The sequence below is a fragment of the Gymnodraco acuticeps genome, unplaced genomic scaffold (assembly GCF_902827175.1).
Source record: "Gymnodraco acuticeps unplaced genomic scaffold, fGymAcu1.1, whole genome shotgun sequence".
Classification (NCBI taxonomy): Eukaryota; Metazoa; Chordata; class Actinopteri; order Perciformes; family Bathydraconidae; genus Gymnodraco; species Gymnodraco acuticeps.
The window spans coordinates 267,167-290,001 of NW_022991444.1; the positions used below are offsets into that span (position 1 = coordinate 267,167).

The 22,835-nt window shown below is 41.1% G+C and overlaps 1 protein-coding gene across 6 annotated transcripts in view; it reads left to right on the forward strand.

Annotated features, from left to right (window-relative positions):
- LOC117532877 (plexin-A1-like) overlaps positions 1-22,835 on the forward strand; it is a 294,410-nt gene that overhangs the window by 30,919 nt on the left and 240,656 nt on the right. For 4 of the 6 annotated variants that reach the window (XM_034196449.1, XM_034196453.1, XM_034196454.1 and 1 more), the window contains exon 2: positions 5,762-7,142. In XM_034196449.1, coding sequence (XP_034052340.1) covers positions 5,967-7,142 — 1,176 coding nt within the window. In that variant the 5' untranslated portion in view covers positions 5,762-5,966. Of the gene's footprint in view, positions 1-2,956; positions 3,044-5,761; positions 7,143-22,835 lie in introns of those variants that run through there. The other 2 variants (XM_034196450.1, XM_034196452.1) reach the window with 2 other exon arrangements.

Sequence of the window (22,835 nt, forward strand, 5' to 3'; positions counted from 1 at the left end):
GGGCACTGGAAGTGGTACAATTCTAACTCATTTCCGGGCTCCAGGACTCATTGCTGCACCACTCGATACTTTGCCTCTGCACTGCTCTCTGGGCCCTACCTTGCAGTGAACACGGCTCATGCTGCTGATCATGTGTGTAGCCTGTAGGCTCACATGATCAGCAGTCTGAGAGGCCCTCACTGTGGGGCTCGATGCAGGCTGTCCAGAGAACCAGCTCAAGGCTGAAGAAAAGCCGATACACATTTATTTTAAATCCAATGATTTCTGCATGTATGAGCTTCTTGTTAAATCATAGAGTTGCAGACTGATTACCAAGGCTTTGAAACTTTTTCTGTAAACAAGGCTAAAGTTCAAATGAAACTTCAGTGCTAGATTTGAAAGAGCTTTAACTTTAAGCATGAGGTATACATCCAGAGTGATGTTTAATAACCTCTGTTGAGATTTATAATTTGTTTTAGCTGTGGCTGCTGATTATTTGTAGAAAAACAAGCATCCTGCTTTTATGACAAGCCATAGTGTTCATTTCGTATCCTTTATCAGACGGCAGTTTCCTCCACAAGTCAGCTCTTTGTCAGCACTAGTTGAACCTTTGTCCGACTACTTTAGCCTTCTGCCTTACTAGTTGAACAAAAACTTGGATGTGTCACCTTTTTCAGAAACTAGTGGCACTTTGGTACGACTAGTGATGCAAGCCGCCACACTGAAGTCCAGTTTATCAGCTTTTTGACACACTGATGGGCTTCTGGACTGAACTAGTGACACTGAAAGTCTACAGCTTAACTACTGAGCTGCAAAAGCCATGTGAACAAGTCAAACATGGATTCAGCAAACTTTTTTACACTACTTAACTAGGATCCTTAATTAGTGACACGTGTGAGAGACATTTGGACTTAACTAGTAAACTAGTTAATACCTTTTAAGCTTCACTTGTTGACTACTAGTGTCAAAGCAGACTTTATTTAGTTTTTAAACTTTAACTAGGTTAAACTAGGAGTTTTACTTGTCAACTGGTGAATTTTAGAAGACATTTTTACTAGTTGACTCATGAAATAGTGACAATTGTTTAAATTATATGGTGCCACTAGAAATGCTTCTGCCAGTAGTAGTACTAGAAGTTGTGCCACTAGTAATAAAATGCTATCTAAATAGTGCTACTAGTGAGGCTTTTGCATTTCATTACTTCAACTAGAATACTCTCTGAGCTTCACTAGTTAACTATTAAGGTAAAAAGGGGCGTAAACTAGTTAACTAGCACAATTGTTTGCGTTAACTAGTTAAAGAAAGTGTGTGAAATTAGTCAACTGTAGTTGTCAATGGCCCTACTACTTAACTAGTAAGCATGTTGGCTTACACTGGTACTTTTGGTGGATTAGACTATGGTCTGATATCAAGGATATGGAATGAATGTTAAAATGTAACATATTGGCGTATGATTTTACCAACACAGTCATAAGAAGGGGTACCAAATGTTTTCATTCTTGCGTTCATTTCGTCCCCACTTTCTCTCCCAACTGCACTTTATCCAGAAGAAATGTGTTTGAAATGGAAAGGTATACATGTGAATATTTATGCTTCCCTCTATGGTTTGTACAGTTGGGCTACCAATATAAATGCTTTGTGTACACAGAGTGCAGTACATGTACAGGCCGATGTGTTTGGACGTATGTCTGCGTGTGTTTTGTAGAAATAAGATTTAAAAGATGCAGGATGTACACACTTACACACACACACTCATACAGTATAGACACATTTTCAGGCATGGATGTGGCCTCCATGCTAAAGAAGTGGTGTGTATACATTTGCCTAAGTGTTTGGCCAAGGTCTGCGCCTGTGTGTGCAATCGATGTGCCAACAGCAATAAATCAGTGTGGGACCGACCTGAAGGCCTCAACAGCTTCATCTGATGTGGCAGGTGGGCTTCACAATGGCCCTGACACACACACAAAGAAGCAAAGGCTCTGTAATTCAAGGTTTTCTTGGTAAAAACACATACACAATTTCATAGCCGCATAGTTAGGATGAAAGTTAGTTCCCATTTATATAATTTCTGTCCCATTTCTCTCTTTTTTTCTTGTCCACTGTCAGTTTTCCAACGAATTTTCTTATCCATAAACTAAAAAAAAAAGAAGCTTATGATCTAATTCAGACATTAAAGCAAAAACTTTTAAATCAGCAACTTGTTTTTCTTCCTTTTCAGATTGTCCCAGTTTAGTCAAACAGCTCCCGGCATCTTCAGCTCCACCAACTACTAAAGCTACTGTATATGTCCATTTATTCCATGTTGGCTGCTTGGTTTTCATTTATTTATTGAATTTATATCAGACAAGATGAGATAAAAATGCTGCAAAAATAGCTTATCTTAACATGTCATTAGGAAAAGTGATAACACTTAAATTAAGGTATGCTACACACATTAACTATCAACTAGTTGTTAATTAACATGCATATTAGCAGTATATTGGCACTTTATTAGTCATTATAAAACACTTATTAATGCCTTATTCTGCATGACCATATTCTACAAGTAATAAGCCATTAGTTGAGAGTTTTTCCTCAATAACCCTCTAATTAGTGCTTATTTATTTGCAAGTTGTTGTAGGCTACATGAGTTTTGGTCTTAATATGCTCTGCTCAATATGGGCCTAATAAGGCAGTAGTACCACAAGAATAGTAATTCTACCATAATAACACTTAACAAATATGATCTATTCTTATGTAATAAGCAAGACATGATACTATAAGTGTTAATTGTGTCTAAATAATTCAAAATTAGGTATTTATATCTAAGAATATGTTTTGGGGTATTGACAGTTCAGCTACCAATAGCAAGGTGATATTGACCTGTATGTTTCATATTTGAACATTTATATATTTGTAAAATTTGTACTGAAGGTTAGACAGGAAACCGGGTAGGCTACAGGAAGTAGGAGAAAGTGAACTGAATAGCATGGCAGTAGACATCCATGAGTAGACTGCTACTAATGTTCCCTTTGCAACCTGAAGAGTAAAGGGTCAAGTCCGTCAGAAAGCAATGACTGTAAGTGTGAGTGTAAGCCTTACATGTTTACACTGTAAGCATTAGTAACATGTATTGTGTTTATGTGATGACATTTGGAGATGTTTAAACGGTTTAAACACCATGAGAAAATGCGTTAGCATTCGCGCTAGCGTTAGCATACACGGTAGCGTTAGCATACATGCTAGCGTTAGCCATACTAGCCTGTACACATGCTTATTGCACAGCTAGCATTAGCTATATTTACATTTTGTACACTTAGCGGTCCTATGTGTTAATCTGTGTATGTTACACTTGCATGTATGAGATCATTAAGTGCCTTGTAACTTATTTTTGTATAGTTTCACTCCGTTTGAATGTCAGTGGACTGCAAATAAGTCAATAAAGGAGCATGGCTGCTCATTCCCTGGCTCTCAAAAGAGTTTGGCTGGCTGTTTAATCTATGTTCACACAGACAGTACAACACATAGAGAGAACAGTACACCTATTGTGTAAGTACATACAAGCAGGTCACACAGTATGATCACAAATACATAAAATATATTAAAACAAAATCTGTTTTTATTAAAAAAGTTCAGGCTGCATTATGTGTTCTCAGCCTTGGAGAAACTTGACATGTTTTTGTATGTGTCTGAACTTCTCTTTAGTGGTTCATTAATAAAACAGATATTTCAACATGTGCCTACTTTGTTCATGTACTGTTGAGGTTAATTTCAGTAGTTGTGTTCTATAATGTATTTACAAAGTGTGAAGAGGAGGCAACTTTAGAATAGGGAACCTGTTCAGGTCAATTAGAGTCAAACTAATAGCTTATTGGTTATGAACAAGACTTCACTTTAGAATAGGGAACATGTTCTTAGATATAAATACCTAATTTTGAGTTATTTAGACACAATTAACACTTATAGTTTCATGTCTTGTTACATAAGAATAGATCATATGTGTTAAGTGTTATTATGGGAGAATTACTATTCTTGTGGTACTGCTGCCTTATTAGGCCCATATTGAGCAGCGCATATTAAGACCAAAACTCATGTACAACAACTTCCTTACTTGCAATAAATAAGCACTAATTAGAGGGTTATTGAGGAAAAACTCTCAACTAATGGCTTATTACTTGTAGAATATGGTCATGCAGAATAAGGCATTAATAAGTGTTTTATAATGACTAATAAAGAGCCAATATACTGCTAATATGCATGGTAATTAACAACTAGTTGATGGTTAATTTGTGTACCTTAATATAAAGTGTTACTGGAAAAGTTAGTTACATCTCCTCTTTCTCTGTGTTGAAGACATTTCCCTTCCTTCTGTTGTGCATGGGTGGGGCATGAGTGTGTATGGGCAGGTCTGTTTAATGTCAATTATGTTTGAAGTGTTGAGATCATTAGAATATGTGACAGTGTGTAAGAATCCTGTGGACCACATACTGTACGAGTGTGTCATATGTTCACATGTTTTGCGTTTGTGTGTGTGTCTACTAACAGAAGCTCTATTGTGCTGATGAGACAGGCAACAGCATCGTCATCTGGGCCACTGTAATCATGGCTGGGCTGCAGATGAAAGACCCTATTGACAAGAAGTGAAGTGTCTGGGGGGGAGAGAGAGGAATGTAATGAAAGGGAGGAATGAGAAACAGCAGCAGAAATAAGAGACAAGAATAAGTAGCTGACCAAACTCCATTATGAAACAGGCCATAGCCTTGTGCTCTTTATTTAGCCGAGTTTAAACCAATGATCTAATGAAAAGATGGTTGGACAGAGTGTGTGTGGTTGCTTTAAAACGCTTCCCAATGAACGTAGCCTTGGGAAATAATATGTTGTTACTGTGCCATTAACAGATAATTGCTTGACAGGCGTAACTCATATTGTAAGGTGCATCAATACATAGAAAATACATCCTCATCCCAATCATTTATTATGAAACCTGTACATCTTTTAACTTTGGTTATTTCTTGTATGCGAGTTTTACCAATCTGTTTTTTGTATTCTATATGTGAACTCTACCAATTCATACTTTGTTGAGCCACACCAGAGGGTTGCTGTGTTGCTTCTTGCCAACCATGGGTTTATAGGTTTTGTCTGAACTGGTCTCTGTTGGTAAGACATTTCAAAGGTCTTCTGGTGATTTTGTGACAGAAACGAGGTCCACCTAAATGTTGAATGCTATAAGCTTGCATGTTCCTCTCAACCAGGTAACATTGTTTAGTAAAATCCATTGTTCTCATCTCACAGTGATGGTAATTGTAGCAAAAACAATGTTGATGGTTCAGTATGTAGGGCGTGTTGCTTTGCGCTTGAACCCCCAATCTTCACCTGCCACTCACAGCATTCAGGGATACTGTAGGCTACAGCGTAAAGTGTCACAAGTTGCTTTTCTGTGTGTATGTATTTTTGTCTGTGTATGCACACCCCGTCTGCTAGATCCTTTAATACCTCCAGACAATCAATACGCAGAAGAGCGATGTTTGGCCCTGTCTTCTTTTAAAAGATGCACTCCACACAGTGGAGCGAGCCAAGAGTCGAGAAGTCAATAAAACAAAGCCGATAGTGCCCTCATTTGTTTTTTTGGACTTCTGCAACGAGGCCTCAGAGTCTGAGTCTGTGGGTGAATATTTAGTGCGGTGTCATTTCGATACACACAAATTAATCCTTTTTAGTCAGATATTTTAAAGTGCAAAACACATGCCCATGAATATATTGACATCTTTGTTTGCTAATATTTTTGTTTGTTTCTCTTTCTCAGGGCTGGTGGCGGACAAGGCTGAAGATCAGGGGATGAGGTTATAAAAACAACAGCCGACAAAGGAGGGAAAAAAAGAGGAAGACGATTGCTTGGAAACTTTTGCTTTGCATCATCAGACCCTGCAGTCTTAAAAGTCACTGACTGACCCTGTGGAGTTTTACACACCCACAAATACACACCAACTCTCACACCTCCCCTCACCACCATGTCCCCCCACTCCAATCATCTTATGCTTATCCTCCCCGTCCTCCTCCATCTCTTCTCCCCCTCCCTGTCCATGCCCTCCACCTCCACTCCTTCCTCCTCCCTCCTCACCTTCTTCCCACCGGAGGGAGGTCTCACACATTTGGTGGTTCACAACAAAACGGGCGAGGTCTACCTTGGCGCCGTCAACTGGATCTACAAGCTGTCGAGCAACCTGACCAAGCTCCGAAACCATGTGACTGGCCCAGTCACAGACAACCCTCGCTGTTACCCCCCGCCCGGAGTCCAGTCCTGCCCCCATGAGCTGGTGCAGACCTCGAACATCAATAAACTCCTGCTCCTTGATGCTGCCCACAACCGCTTAATCGCCTGTGGAAGTACCTCCCAGGGAATATGCCAATTCCTGCGTCTGGATGATTTGTTCAAGCTCGGTGAGCCCCACCACCGCAAAGAGCATTATCTATCCAGCGTTGCAGAGGCAGGCACCATGTCAGGTGTCGTGATATCCCCGGATCTTTTTGGCGGAGGTGGGAAACTTTTTGTCGGTACTCCCATTGACGGGAAATCCGAGTACTTCCCTACGCTGTCGAGCCGCAAGTTGATGTCCAACGAGGAGAACGCCGACATGTTCAGCTTCGTCTACCAGGACGAGTTTGTCTCCTCGCAGCTGAAGATTCCCTCAGACACGCTCTCCAAGTTCCCGGCATTCGACATCTACTACATCTACGGCTTCAACAGCGAGCAGTTTGTATATTACCTCACCTTACAGCTCGACACCCAGCTCACCTCGCCAGACGCAAGCAGCGAACAGTTCTTCACCTCTAAAATCGTCCGCCTATGCGTCGACGATCCTAAGTTCTACTCCTACGTTGAGTTCCCAATCGGCTGCACCAAGGACGGAGTGGAGTACCGCTTGGTTCAGGATGCTTATTTGGCCCGGCCGGGGGCCCGTTTGGCTCATTCGCTCGGTATTGAAGAGCACGAGGAGGTTCTGTTCACTGTGTTCGCGCAGGGTCAGAAGAACAGGGCCAAGCCTCCCAAGGAGTCGGCTTTGTGTCTGTTCACTATGAAACGGATAAAGGAGAAGATTAAAAAGAGGATTCAGTCGTGCTACAGAGGAGAGGGGAAGCTCTCCCTGCCTTGGCTGCTCAACAAGGAGCTGGCCTGCATCAACTCGGTGAGTGTTTGACACAGTAGCTCTCAAAACGTTTTTTGTGATCATCAGTTCTCATGATTTTTTTAAAATTCCTGATAGTTTTGGCTTGGTTTTGTGTGCACATGTGTTTATTTGAAATTAAACGGAGAATAGGCTACTTTACCTCCCTCTTAGTTTCAAGTACAGTTCTCGGAATAAGTTTGTGTTGGACCGCCACTAACATTTTAGTGGTCTTGGGTTTTAGGGTGTGTTTATATTAAGCATGTCTGCAGAGGAACTGCCCAGCTCTGAAGCATTTACTCCATTAATTACATTTCTTTACTAAGGTGAGAAATATGTTGTTGCTTGGTTTAACAAAAACCCACTGTGAGGACTAGAGTGTAAATAATTATGCGGTATTTACAGAATTTCTGTAGAGAGAACATAATTGAAGCCGAACTATTCTGGAAATACCCCTAACGGCAATTGTCGGGTGAATTAAAACATTATTCCGAACATTGAATACATTTAGCCACCACACTGTCACGGCCAAAGCAAGAATCTCCACCCTGTTAGGATGGCAGGACACCAACAATGAGGAAGAAGTTATGGAAAGTAGGAATTTGGACAAAAGTTAAATTTTCCATTCTGGTTTGAGCCAAAGCAACCAAAGTGTCGGTGTAAGTGCACATTTGGTGCAACATGAAGTACATGTTCTCTCATAGGCTTCGTCAATCCAGAATTATAGAACTAGAATAACAAAGTAGTTTGAAGTGCATACCTGCACACACAAACTCAAAGTCAATGTTTCAGGTAGTGCAGGTTGGAATCTGATACCATGGTCATATCATAAATTAATATTATAAAGTCAAAATGTCTCCACAGCCAAATTAGACTTCTCATTCAACCTAGAAAGCGAACAGCTGTCTCCTCATCCCCATCTACCTTTTCCCACAGTATTTCAGACTTTCCAGAAGTTGTAGACGGCTTGTTTTTCCTTTTCCTCATAGATGAGCTGGCCTAAGGGTGCCTGAGAGACATTGTGAGAGTGTGTGTGTGTGTCACCTGCATGTCACACACACACACACTCACGGCCCTGTATCCTCATGAATAATTCACCTGGTCTCACCTTCTGTTATTCAGACGGTGCTCCATAACAACCTGCCATAAATCTCTGGACTACTCTCCACCTCTCTGTCTCCATCTCTTCTCTGCAACCCCATCCTTTGCATAAAGATTTCTTTCATTCTGCTAAGCCCATTCTCCTTCTACTCCTTCTCTTATCTACATTTGACTTCCTTTTCTTCTCTATTTCCTCCCTCAACACCTCTTTGTGACCTCTCTTCTTTGCGTTCATTTTCTAACCTTTAACCTCCCTCTTTTTACATTCTTGCTCCTCTTCACCTTCTTCCCTCTTGTCCACCTCTCTCTCTTAAGTCCTTGCTCTTTCTCCATCTCTCTCTGCCCTCTCCTTGACTTTCCACTGAGTGATGAGGTGTAGAGTGACTTAGTGCCTAAAGCCAGTGCCTGGGTGTGATCTGAAAATGCAATGTGGAGGGAACAGATGATGCCAATGAAAGGAGAGAGAAATGGGGAAAGAAAGTTGTTGGTATTATGAGAGGAGGGATAGATTGGCAAAAAGTCAGATGTGGATGGAGGGTGCGCAAATAAGAAAGGGAACAAAGGAAAGATATAAGGAAGAGTACAGTACATCGGAATTAGATGAGGAAAGACGTAGGGATGAAAGAGGGTATAGAAGAAATAAGGTATAGCTCTGCTCCTCAGAGGCTGTACACTATTAAGGACACTCAGGTTTGAACGTTCAAATGCTAAATCAACATTTTAATGCTGCACAGCTTTTTTTCAAAGCTTTATTCATTGTGGTTTAAACACATTATTTCTGCACATCCGAGATTAAGATTAGGCTACACAAAAAAAACGAGTACCGTAATTTTCGGACTATAAAGCGCACCTGAATATAAGCCGCAGCAGCTAAATTGAATGATGTGTACATATATAAGCCGCACTGGACGATAAGCCGCAGGTGTTTTAATGTTTAATTACCATATGTAAGGGTTCGTGCACAGAGGGGATTGTCGGGAAAGAGATGGCTGTTTGAGGAAGCTCCCATTTATTAACATTTCAACAAACAAGTTGCATATTTGCATAACGTATTCAAGTGTTACCATTTAGTGCAATAGTAGCTACAGAACATGTACTGTGCTGTGTAAACTGTACTGTATCACATAGCGTTTCAGACACACAAACTTTTCAACTTTCAAACTTAAACGGTGCGCTCCCAGCGCACGTACCGGCAGGGTTTGTGCATGAAAACTTCCTTTGCACAAACTGTCTCGCTCTCGTAATGTCTGTCTGTCTTGCTCTCGTTCTGTCTCTCGTACCACTCTCGGTTCCACTTTTACTTTGGCGCGCTACCTGTCTCACTCTTTTCCGGCCTCCAGCTTTTCCTGCTGGAGCCCACCGCTTAAAGGTGGCGGGCGCGGACCGGTCATAGAGGTCATAGTGTTAAAGGTGGTGGACTGTAACCTGTAAAATCCATAGATTTAGGAGGTCCCCTAGTGGCCGTTAGCTGTAAAAATCCATAGATTAGCCGCACCGTTATATAAGCCGCAGGGTCGAAAAATGGGAAAAAAGGCGCGGCTTATAGTCCGAAAATTACGGGTAATACATTTTAGTAGCATGTGTAACATTATTTCTTGTGTGATCCAAATACTTTCAATAACTCTGGAGCATTGTTAAATCAAAGTTCTACATTGAAAAGAGATAGATGTAATCATTTTAGAAATTCACAATGTAGCCTTTCAAAACCAACACTGTAACTCCCTGCTGCACACATAGACATGCACCTGCACTAACCTAACAGGGCAGCAATCCAACAGCATGATCAATTACATGTATATAACTAGGGCTGTAGCGATACACTAATCTCACGATATGATACGATACACGATATTCAGCTCACAATACGATATATATCACGATATTCAGCCAACGATACGATTCGATACGATTCGATATAATTCGATACACTTATATCATTTCTGAAAGATTTTAAAGGGACAGTGTGATTTTGGTGACATCTTGAGTGTTCCATTGACTTGGATTGAATTAATTCAACTGAAAACTGAAAGCATCAATTATACAATATATGGCTCTGACAGAGAGTCTACAGCTTGCAAGTGCTGGACAAAATGAATCAAAAGATGTGGTGAGAAAATTAGTTTCATTTATTGAAACAGTGCAAACTGTAGCTTACAAGCCTTTGAAACGTAAGTACATAAAGTGCAGTATCACAATGGAGAATTAAAAGGTGCAGCAGGTGGAGGAACACGGGGGATTTGAATGGGACTTGTTAGAAATTAAAATCAATGTTTTGATGGCATAAAGTACCTTAAACATACCATCAGTTTAAATGCTGTTTTATACTGAAAAACCAGAAGTTCTTGTGCACAACCAGTTGTTAAGCTTTTATTCTGAAAATCCTTCATCTCCGGTTAGCATTTAGCATGTGGCTAATATACCATTTACTATAGAGGTGAATTTAGTAGCGATATGACACGGAGTGTTGCACACTGAAACCTACTGATTTCAACACTACAACTATAGACGTCGAGATATTATTATTGCTGAATATTAAATTAAGGTACAGTTTATTTGAATACGTTTGTTTACAGACTTGGGTAGCATGAGACAACATCCGGAACTACCGGAAATGATACCAGCCGTGAGGTATTTTTGGAGTATTGATTACAGCGTTTAAAATGTATTAAATGAAAAGTCATGAAAGAGATAAGGAGGAGAAAAGGCGTGTTTAGTTATATATTTAATGTACAATGCCTGAATCCTCTGTAATGCGCAACAACGAACATTGGAGACGTGGAGGGCCGGCCCCCAGCAGCGCCAACCGGCCCACAGAGAGGAGCCAGCAGAGGATATTTAACATTGATTGATTGATTGAAAAGTTTATTAACAGCTTGTATATTGGGTACAGTACAGTACAGCTCAAAACATACAATTGTTAAGGGGATGCAGACCAGAGAAAGACTTTCGTCTTGTTTACATCAGGGTCCCCCATTTCCAATTCATCATGTCATTTAAGACATATAAGACATATTTGACATACAGATGGCTTATTTACAATTTACATACAGGTGTTTTTTTACATACAGATTGCTTATTTACAATTTTCATTTTAGATTTCGTTCTAATACATCCTAACCGGACATTTAAGACATACCAAGTCTACAGATATACAGTTAGTAACAGAGTCTAAAATGCGAGTATATACATAGATGGGGGGGGGGGGAAGCTGTCCATTGAACGACAGGTTGAGATTTGTACCATTACCGGGGCCAGTTTTGCAATGCTCTCCCCCGAAGGTGCTCTTTAAGAGAGGTTTTGAAGGTAAGTATAGTTTTACTTTCCTTTACAGTTGTGGGAAGAGCATTCCACCTTGATGTGGCATAATTGCGAAACGTGTATTCCCCCGTTTTTGTGCCAAATCTGGGTTTCACATGATTTGTGGAGCTCCCTCTGGTGTTATGATCATGGTATTCCTTGACCTTTGGGAAGAATTTTGACATGTACATGGGTACCATAGAGGTGTAGTGGATCTTGTAGACCAGGCCCATTGCAAGTAGCTGTACTCTGTCGTCTACTCTAAGCCATCCTAGGTTGTCAAAGTGGGCAGAGGTGAGGTGGGTTCTAGATGAAAGGTCAAGCAGTAGTCTGACCAGTTTATTTTGCGATGTTTGAAGTTTTATTTGTAGCGCCTTGGAGGTGCTATGGTACCATGACGTGCAAGCATAGTCATAGTACCCTTGAATGAGTGCTCCTGCCAGAGTTTTCAGGGTGTTTTTGTTTACCAGAGAGGAGATCCGGTATAGGAATCTAGTTCTTTGATTTACTTTTTTTATTACATTGGATGCCATTTTGTCACAAGAGAGGTTTGCCTCAAGAATAGATCCTAGGTATGTAATTTCCTTCTTACTTGTGACAATAATGTCGCCCACTGCAACTGAGAAGTCGTCGGATTTGCTGAGATTATGTTTCGAACCGAAGAGAATGGACTCTGTTTTACCCAGGTGTAATGATAATTTATTATCGGCGAGCCAGGTGCAGATTCTGCCGAGCTCGGAGCTGAGGGTTTTTTCAACCTGCAACCTGTTCCTGTCAGAGACCAGCAGGGCTGAGTCGTCCGCGAACAGGAACAAGTTGCAGTCACATGCTGATGACATGTCATTTACATAAATTAGGAACAGTAACGGACCTAATATGCTTCCTTGTGGACAGCTGGAAAGGTGGAGCTCGCTCTCTTCCCTTCGCTCGAGAGCCAGAACACAGCTGTTTTTCTGACTGAACCATCTTCTGCTAGTAACATTACCGCGCTTTTTATTAATTAAAGTATACATTTGAACCTTCTCAGAGACTCAATTAGTCTCCTTTTTAAAGCTTCTCTTGGACGCGAGAATAACGAACACAGTTATCAGACTTAATGTATCGATACCCGCGGCTGAAATATCGATACTTTCTCGGAAAACTAAATATCGATATATATCGCAGGATCGATTAAATTGCACAGCCCTATATATAACTGTAGATTGTAAAATATCATTTTTAGGGTAATAAAAACAATGTACATTCATAGCATGATACAATAACCTGAAAAGGAGCTTCACATTTAAGAAAAAACTAGCAGCACATTCCTACTGACATGAAGCATTTTAAAGTATTATCTCTTCAATTTACACACGGCATCTATTGCACGTCTGTCCGTCCTGGGAGAGGGATCCCTCCTCTGTTGCTCTCCCTGAGGTTTCTCCCATTTTCCCCTTAAACTGTGGGTTTTCTCTGGAAGTTTTTCCTTGTACGATGTGAGGGTCTAAGGATAGAGGGTGTCGTTTTTCTCATACTGATATTCTGAACAATCTGTGCTGTTGTATTTGCTGTAAAGTGTCTCTACTGTAGGCTAATTTTATTATATGTACAGCACTTTGGCTCGACCAAAAATCATTTATAAATGTGCTATATATAAAACTTGATTTGATTTGATTTGAAAGAATCATGAAGGTGGACTTTTTGTCTCTTTGAGCTTCTATTTGAGTCAATCTTCTCTCCTTATTCTCAGTCAATTTAGCTAGTTATCGGCAACATGTCATTACACTGTATGCACCGTGTCGGACACCACTCCTTTAATTATGACCAGACTTTAGGGAAATAGAATTAGCTAGCAGGTGTTTTTCTTCCTGATTTGAATGCCCATATGGCATCTGTGGACATCAAACATGTAGCGGTTCCCTTACTGGATGATCATTTGCTGCGTTGGTGCAGGCCCTCCCCTTCATATGGCATGCAAAAGATAACAATGTTTCTTTGAATTAAGTAAAGTCACTACCTGTGAAACCCATTCACCATGTTTAAGTTATATTTGCTAAGTACAATATGAAAGTGTCACGCTTTAATACATTAACAACCCTGCATCTCTGTCACAAGCCCATAGGGGCAGTGATAGCACTATGCGGCCTTGTAGTAAAAAGTGTACTGTATATGCATTATGCTAATGAGCGTACAGTTACATGATCGTCCTTTATGGCCATCTGTCGTTCTGCCTGCGATCGATCAAGGTCGTGTCAGCTGAGATCGCTCTGGGACGTCGCTGTGATGAATTCATCATCTCCTCTGTACGGGCATGTTCAGCGTTTCCTGACGAGATCCGTGACAGCCCTTCTGCACTCGTGTCGTGGGGAAACTTTCATATCGACTCAGTCCGAGGCAAGGTTGGGTCAGTCAGTCAACCCTCTGCTTAATCTAGAGGATATCACACTTCATAAAGGTGCACAGCACTTGAGGAAATTATTCTGAAAACCTTGTGCCCTGCAAAGATCTATGTAAGATGTTTAGTAATAACTTCCTTATACTATAGCTTTCCTGGCAGTGGGTTCCCATTGACAACTTGTATCAGGCACAGGACTTTCAATTCCACAAACAAATTGTCTCAAATTGGTTTGAAATAAGTCCAATTCCAACTTTCCTGTTACAACCCAGCAAGTTAAATTCACGTATGGCATAGAAGGTCATTTGAATGATGTGTTAGTCCATGTGGATCTCCACAATGTCCTTCATGCCTTTTGACATGACGGGTTTAAGTTCACCACTTCTGCCATAGTGCAGAGGATTCCAGGACACACACGAGAGCTACAGCATTCATTCGTGCTACAATGTCCTGTCGCATTTGCAGATATTTTTGTTTTGTCTGCATGGTTTGGACACTGTCAGAATTTTGCTACAGGCTGTCTTATGTCATTAAAGCTCAGTTGTCGGTATCTTACAGTATTTATCAACAGGTTTTGGAATTATATCCCACATTTTGAGCACGTCTCTCATGATTGTCGACTTTTGGCTCAGACCGTGATAAATGACACAATCCGAAGGGTCGTTAGCCAGTCCAGCCAGTAGTAACCTACAGTAGATGCTGAAATAAAATGTTTTATGTATATTATTTTGGCAATTGCAGCGTCTTGAAGTCACAGGACACTTTAACATCTGTGATCTCTGCTGCACATTGTTTTTGAAACCAAATGTTCAATAGCAAACATGCTCACAAAAGAGCCTTTGACAATAAACAGCACGGCTACCTATTTCACTCTCCCATGTTGTGATTGTGGGATGCACGGTATCAACAGGTTTCCGAGTCGTCCCACGTGCTATTGAATTCCAATAAGACTTTTCTCCTACTGCTGCACACCATGACAGGTGTGGCTCAAAAGACAGGTCTTTCTCCTGTACGTCTTCACGTCTCCTCATTATCAGGAAGATGTTGGTCTTTTAGGAGTGAAAGTGAATGGTGGGTGACCTTCGCCGGCTGTGGGCTGCCGTCTAGCTCTCCAGCTCTTTAAGCAGGCGGAGTAGCAACGCTACAGCCTGAGCATGACTAATGAGACTGATTCAGACAGAGAGAAGGAGATGCTAATCTGTGTGTGTGTACACGTGTGTTTATAAGACTTTATCTCCTCTTTCTTCAGCTCTCCTGCTCTGTATACATTCACAGAGTGCTCATTTGGGTGTTTGTTCCCATCTCTTATCCCAACTTCCAAAGGCGGGGAAAAACAACAGAGGAAACAAACAGAGGAAATGGGCTGATAATAAGAAGAGAGTGTGTGTTGTTGTTGCATTGTCTGCAGAACCACAAGGTGGACATCAGATGGAAAATTGGCTGCAATAACACATAGAAGGAAGACTCTTTTGTTATTTCCCCCTCTCTCTCTCCATTTTTGCCTCTCCCTCTCTATCTTTTCTCTCATTCTGTCTCTATTTTTCTCTGGGCATAATAGTGTTTATTAATATTTATCGGTGTTGATCACTGCTGGCCAGGATTATAGTCTATTTCTAAGGCATTTTGTATTCAGTCTTCCAGGCGACTGGTTGCTGCTGCTGTGTCTGAATGTGTGTGTGAGTGTGTTTGTGTGTGTGTTTTGTATCCGTCCACTGCTTAATTCTCTCTCTATCTCCCCAGTGTATCTCCAGTCTCATTACCGTTAGCTTGTGCCTCAGTGGATGGATCACCCACATTGCATCATGCTTTGGGCCCTCTGAGTGGGGAATATCCAGCCTCTAATGGCTCTGCTTGCATCATGCACATTAATACTCCTTAATATGTGTTATAGTTTAGTTTTCTGGTTCATGATACCCTCACAATGGTTTAGATCAGTGTTTCTCAAACTTTTTCATACCATGGACCACTTAACCAATAAAAAAACACTCGCGGACCACCTAACTGCACAAATATCAAAAAACTAGGGCCGGGACTTTAACGCGTTAATTAAGATTAATTAATTACACAAAAATTAACGCGTTAAAAAAATTAACGCATTTTAATCGCACTTATTTTTGCACCGCGGAACGTTTCTCACTGGATGAGTTTCAGGCGTACCGACTAACGTTCATGACTTCAGACAACAAACAAACCACAGTGAACAACAGTGGGAAATGTTGTTTTAAAAAACGGACGGATGGAAGCGTCGATAAGAGCACGGTTGTGTGCAAATTATGCAAAAAGGAATTCGCATATCACCGCAGCACATCAAGCCTCAAGTATAACCTCAATGCAAAACATATAGCAGCTAGCGTGGACGTAGCCTCTTTTATCGCGTTCACACCAAAAAGAGCCGGTACTAAAATTAGTTCATGAGAACCTTTTTACCCCCACGAAAGTCCCTGCTAGAGAGCAGAGAGCTGCTAGAGAGCAGGGACTTTCGTGCGGCTCTCTTGTGAAAAAGAGCTATATTTCTGATTGGCTGGGCGGATTGCAAACCACGCCCCGTAAAACTCCCAAAAAGTTTTGTGAAGCCGCCATTTTATTATCCTCGCATTAGCATTATTAACATTAGCATTAGCATTAGCCCAGCGCAGAAACGCAGAGAAACTAACTTATGGCAACACAAAATAAAACATGGGAGCGGTGGAGATGAGGAGGTGTCGGCGTTCTAGCGATTTACTCGGAAGGCTTCAGTAGAAGCTGCTGGGACTCCCAGCAGCTTCTACTGAAGTCAGTCCCCAACTCCGGGGACTTCCGGCCGGGGACTTTGGGCGGCGTGAAGTGGTTTGCGGCCTGCCAGTAAACCCAAAGCAGAAGAAGAAGAAGTGACGTCAGCGGCTTCATTTGCCTAATCCACCCCCAGGTTCAAAGAGTTCTCATGAACTAAATTCTCATGAACCTTTGTGGGAAAAGTACTGCGGTGTGAATGCGCCTAATGGTATACTAAAATCCATGTGAAAAAAATTGCTTCTCACTGTTCTTAGGTCAAATATTTACATGTGATTAAAAATGCGATTAATTTCGATTAATTAATTACAAAGCCTCTAATTAATTAGATTAATTTTTTTAATCGGGTCCCGGCCCTACAAAAAACACATCGTTTTTCTAGAACAGATTACAAATCGCCTGAAAATTGTACAAACAAGTGGTAACATGTGGAATGAAGGTGTTGCGCTGGGCTATATCATGCAATCGAAAGTGAAACTTAACCTCGCTCCATTGCGGAGATATTCCCGCGAGAGTGCGGAAAACTGAAATGTATTTATTTATTTCAAATGTGAAATTTTACCAATATACTCACGGACCACTAGGGGGCGCTCACGGACCACCAGTGGTCCGCGGACCACACTTTGAGAAGCACTGGTTTAGATAATCTTGTACCCTAGCTAGTATACATTTGGTCATTTTAAGAATTCTGGGTATTTTACGGAGTGGCCTGTTTAGAGAAGCTATTTCACGCATTCAGGATACCGGAGGTAAAAGTCCCCGTTCATTTTCAGCTGAGACGATGTGTTGTGACTTGCAGTTGGAGGATTTCCAGTTGGCTCTTATCGTGTGTATGAAACTGTCCTGGCTGAATCACCTGTGCAAAAGACCAGCGACTGTGTTGGTAAAAGGCTGGTCTCTGGGAAAACCTTTGGAAGGTACAAGCCTGTGAATTAGGGATGCTCCGATCGCCAATTTCGGGGCCGATCGCCGGAATCAGTATCGGCCGATCCGATCGAGTGGGCGGGGCCTAAATGGAAGATTTAAACATCACTTTAAATCTTCCATTTAAAGTGATGTTTAAACTCAGTTAATGGGGCTCATTCACTGGAGCTTCCACAAACAACAATCAACTTAATTATTACATTCAAATGATGTACATTATTCAAGTTTACATTCACTTTGGAGAATAACACGGGAGAAATGAGCGGAAGCGCTCTCTTTTCCTCTCTCCCCCCTCTCTCCCCCTCTCTCTCTCTCTCTCCTGACAGCCTGTCCGTATCTCATGCAGCTCACTGATCCAGTAATAAGTGACCCGACAGTGAAGAATAAATATATTTATAATAACTAGTTTAGCTTGTTCCAGAGGTAGATAAAATAGCTAAGTGTGTTAGGTCTAACTCTTGTGTGTTTCGTTCCGCTTACCGGTCCGGCGGGCGGAGCTGCAGGATTTCTGCTTCACACACACGTTGCATTCCGCTATTTTAATGCCAGACCGGTGAAGCCATTTTGGCGAGCTTGTTTTGCCGCACACAGAGAAAAGTGTCATGTATTTTACGTCATGCGATCGGCTCTCGCGATCGGCATGTTTAGAGAGCACCGATCGATCGGTAGAGAGTGAGTATCGGCCGATCGATCGATCGGTGACCGATCGATCGGAGCATCCCTACTGTGAATGTGTAGAAATGTAATATTAAGAATAGTCATACATCTAAGATTCTGTCTGTTCTCAATCCGAAGACTGCAAGGTCATACATTCAGCCGCTCAAATGTGTCAGAATATTAGTATACTATGGTTAAATGTAGCAAAATCAGGCGTTGCAAATGGGTACTACTACTAACACTGCATCATATTTGCTAAATCTCTGAATCACTACAGTAAATTGCTTTTACATAAAACATAGACAAGAGGTTGAAAACCTGGCTGTTACATACATCTGTATTGTTCCAAAGACGTTGGTTTTGGCCTGAGGAACAAACCGTGGAAATGCGATACTGACATATTATAAACTATTATGGCAAACTAAGTAACATTTGCCTTAATTTAAAGTCGAGTCTTTATTGAATTTAGGTCAATTTTCTACTATGTTTGTCCTCCACTAACGTGTTGAGAACACTCGCTTAAGCTGCTAATTAAAAAATAAATATTAAAATAAATAAATAAACTTCATCAAGTTGCTAACTTTAGCCATCTGCTGTTCTGGTGCAGCTTTAAATTATCCAAGAAACTAATTTGCTTCTATGTCTATAGTTCCTGACTGTTCGTATCCAGGATCTTTAGTGTTATTGTTATTACCATATGCACTAGTGGTGTAATAGAGCTCAAGACAGTCATTGGATTATGAGCCAATATCCAGTAAATTATTCCCCTGCTAAAATGGAACCGTATAAGCCCAGAAAACATGAGGTAATTAACCTCTGTCCCAAAAGTCAACATATATCTTGAAGTGCTTTATTTGACCAGATATTGACATTGTTTCTTTAAGAACAGCTGAAATAACCTTGAAACCAGATGGTGTAATCTCAGGGCAAGGGAATCATTGTTCCCGTGTTTCAAAAACTCAAGTTTTTTATGACTCAGTGGGAGACTAACTGACTTGTAAAGATGAATCTCTCTAGCAGTGCGGTGATAAATACATGCAGCGACGGCGTGAATTGCTGTCAGATGCTGTCTAGATTACAGCCCATTGAGGGAAACCGTTTTTGATGAGGTGCAGTTTACCCTCCTACCTCTTGAGACATTTTGCTGCATGACACAGCAAAAAATTACACACCTTAAGGCGCTTAATGACTTCCGCTGAAACACCTTCCCATATGTTTTCGTCTTGTGATATTCTCCACTTCAGGCTCCATCACAAGGTTTTCTCCATGCTGTGAAATCTCCCTAATTCATAGTGGATTCTCAACACAGTATGAACGGTGCCTGTGAATTAAATATACTACACAGTGGTGTTCTTTGTTAACTCTAGCTCTTGACAAAGTGGATTAATGGCTGCTTTAGGCTCATGAGAGTGTCAACTTGTTATAGATTTGGCAGTATTCAGGAGCTTGTGGCTGCTTAGCCTTAAATCTGTATGAGTTGGACCTGAGGTAACCTTCGCAGTAGTCTGAAAGAGATTTCCGAGTTGACGCTGAGCAGAAACATGAACTGTGATACTTCAGTATAAGAACCTCAGTATAAGAGTCACATTTTGAAATGAACAGCTCTATATGTCAAGAAAGGCTTGAGTTAGACTTGGTTAAGTGGTGCAACAATTCACCAAAGCTTAAACTCTGTGTCAGATATCATTCATGAATCCACCTGCTCAGAGGGAGCAGAATGTGCTGATATTACAATGCTTGCCTTCCATAGAGTGGTGCAGGAATGAGTCGGCATTTTAACAGTTCTGGTTCCCTCGGCTCAAAGTCAAAGTTGTTTTGGGTTGGATGCCCTTACAAAGAACTGGAGAAAACATAACCTTTGGAGATTTTCAGGATTTGTTAAACATTAAAACACACGTCAATATCCCATGTTTGAATGTCCAAAGCTTCTTTTATCATAAAAACAGCGGTTGCTAACAAGTGACAAATTGAGACTAGTTATCACGTCGAACATTAGCCACCTTCAGTTTACGCTGGTGATGTGAATTCATGGGACTGTGATGTAGTTTGTTTATAGCCTAACATTAGCTTTTAACTTTTAGCAATTGCATTTACACTTCAGAAAACCCCAAGTGATGTTAATATGTGGAGATGAACCTGCTGATCCTAAAAGTGTGTTTGCCACAGAGCTTATTTTCTGCAATATTCCAAAATCCAATGGAAAAGTCCTGTTGGCTTCTAGTTGAGGGAGCTCTTGTGATGCTTACTCCTGGCTCAGCCTAAACATACATAATTACTGCACCACTCTATATGTGCGTAACTGGGTCAAAAAGCCAATGGCTTGATCTCGTAGCTGGTCTCTGCAGCACACTCACAAAGTGCTGACCTGCAGCATCTAATGAAGAAGGTCATTATTTATTGATGGCCATTTATGCTGTGTTTGTATATGTGTGGGTTTATGACGAACATGTGTGTTTGTGCAAACACTCATTAATATGTATTCTTTAATAATTCATAATATAGTGTATGTGTGAACGCAGGAGTGCACATATCTACAAGTGTGTGTTTGTGTGTACTTAGCAGTCTATCCCAGCTGTGTTTATGTTTTCCTGCTAGCTGCTCAGCAGGTGCTGTGAGATGAGATGAATCCTAAAGACATGTTTTGGCTCACACACACACACACACACACACACACACACACACACACACACACACACACACACACACCACACACACACACACACACACCACACACACACACACACACACACACACACACACACACACACACACACTACAGTAAACTACTAATAGAGTATGTTTGGATTTAATTCATCACACAGTTCTTCATCAGCATGACTTTATCTCAACTATTTTGAAAAACTAAAACATATCAACTAGGGATGCACGATAATTATCGGCCCGATAATTATCGGTCCGATATTAGGAATGATGACGTCATCCCGATAAACCCGATACCAGTATTAATAGCCCCGATAATATACAATATATTTTTTGGGTAAAAAAAAAGAAAAAAATACTGCGGTGTGGGTGGATTGGGATGAGGGGCGCTTGTTTTTCACTCGGCTCCTACCGTTTTGCCAGTACTGTGGTATTAGTGGTTTGGGATGAGGGGAGTTCTTCACAAATCCAGCGCTCCCTAACTCGTGAAGCCAGGACAGTAAACAAACATGTCGTCGGTGGTATGGGCGTTGGAGCTATGTGCAACTCAAGGCATATGCTCGAACAGGAGCTGCCTGGACGCTGCAATCATGTTGCGCACTATCCGTGCTGAGTGTGCTGACTTTTCGTACAATGTCCCACTGTCTGGCTTCCTGCATAAAGTCAAGTGCTCGGCGCAGTTTTGGTGAAATGTCGCTCCTCTGTTTTCATTTAAATAGCTCCTTATATCCGTTAGCGCAGCTAGCTAGCACCAGATGCTAACAACAACAATGCACGTAAGGTCTCTCGCTCGCTCGGGCCACACATACACACACCCTCCCGGTCCTCCAGATGGCCAGTCGGTGCCTGCCGGTGAGCGTGGAAGTGTGGTCTGCCACAAGCGGGCGGCAGGAGCGGGGCTGTCAGCATCAGCTTGTAGATGGTATTTTAAACTCGATGCGCTCTGAAACTACGGGGCGGCCGAGGAAAAAAAATACACGCGTTAATCGCGTTAAAATAATTAGTGGCGTAAACATTTTTTTGTTATCGGTCTTGAGAAGCAGGAAGTTATCGGTATCGGTTTCAAAAAACCAATATCGTGCATCCCTAATATCAACAAATTACCTTTACCTCCATCGATTTGTCTTTTTCAAGTAATTTACCATATAATTCAAAACTCTTGAATAGGCTGAAGTTTAGCAACATTTGCGCGCCTCCTTATTAGGGCTGCTCAATTAATCGTGTTTTAATCACAATTCCGATTATTGCTTGCAACGATTTAGAAAACAATGTAATCGAAATAAAACGATAATTTTTATTATTTTTTTTTATTATTGGTTTTTCAGTTGAATTCAGTTGAAATTATATATATATAAAGTTCAGGGTAATCAACTGTTAAAAACATACTGTTCAAAAAAATGAAATGGATAATCGTTTTGAATAATCGTGATATCAATTATTGACCCAAATAATCGAGATTATGATTTTTGCCATAATCGAGCAGCCCTACTCCTTATCCATTTTGTCATTTAAATAATTGATATTTGAGCTATCATACAACAACAACAACAACAACAACAACAACAACAACAACAACCTTGCATTCACTCAATTCTGTTAAATGGTGTTTATCAAGCCATCCCATTTGTGCATGTGTTTTGTGCATGTGTGTGTATATTTGGCCGAACGTGCCCTCCTCTGAGTCAGTCTGTGCCCACCACTCTCCTGTCTTCCAGGCCCCTGTATTTGGGTGAATCCCTGAAGTGGTCTGTTGTAATTGGATTATAGCTGTCAGGGAAGGCTTTAGTTCAGATTACACAGATTATAGTCTGCAGGGCTCAGATGGACGGCGTGGTTTAAAGAGCCTCATCTGGATTGTGTTACATCGAGGGAGCCTTTTGGCACACGTACAGATGTGAGGTTTACCTACATTTGGTAAATGTAGGCCACAA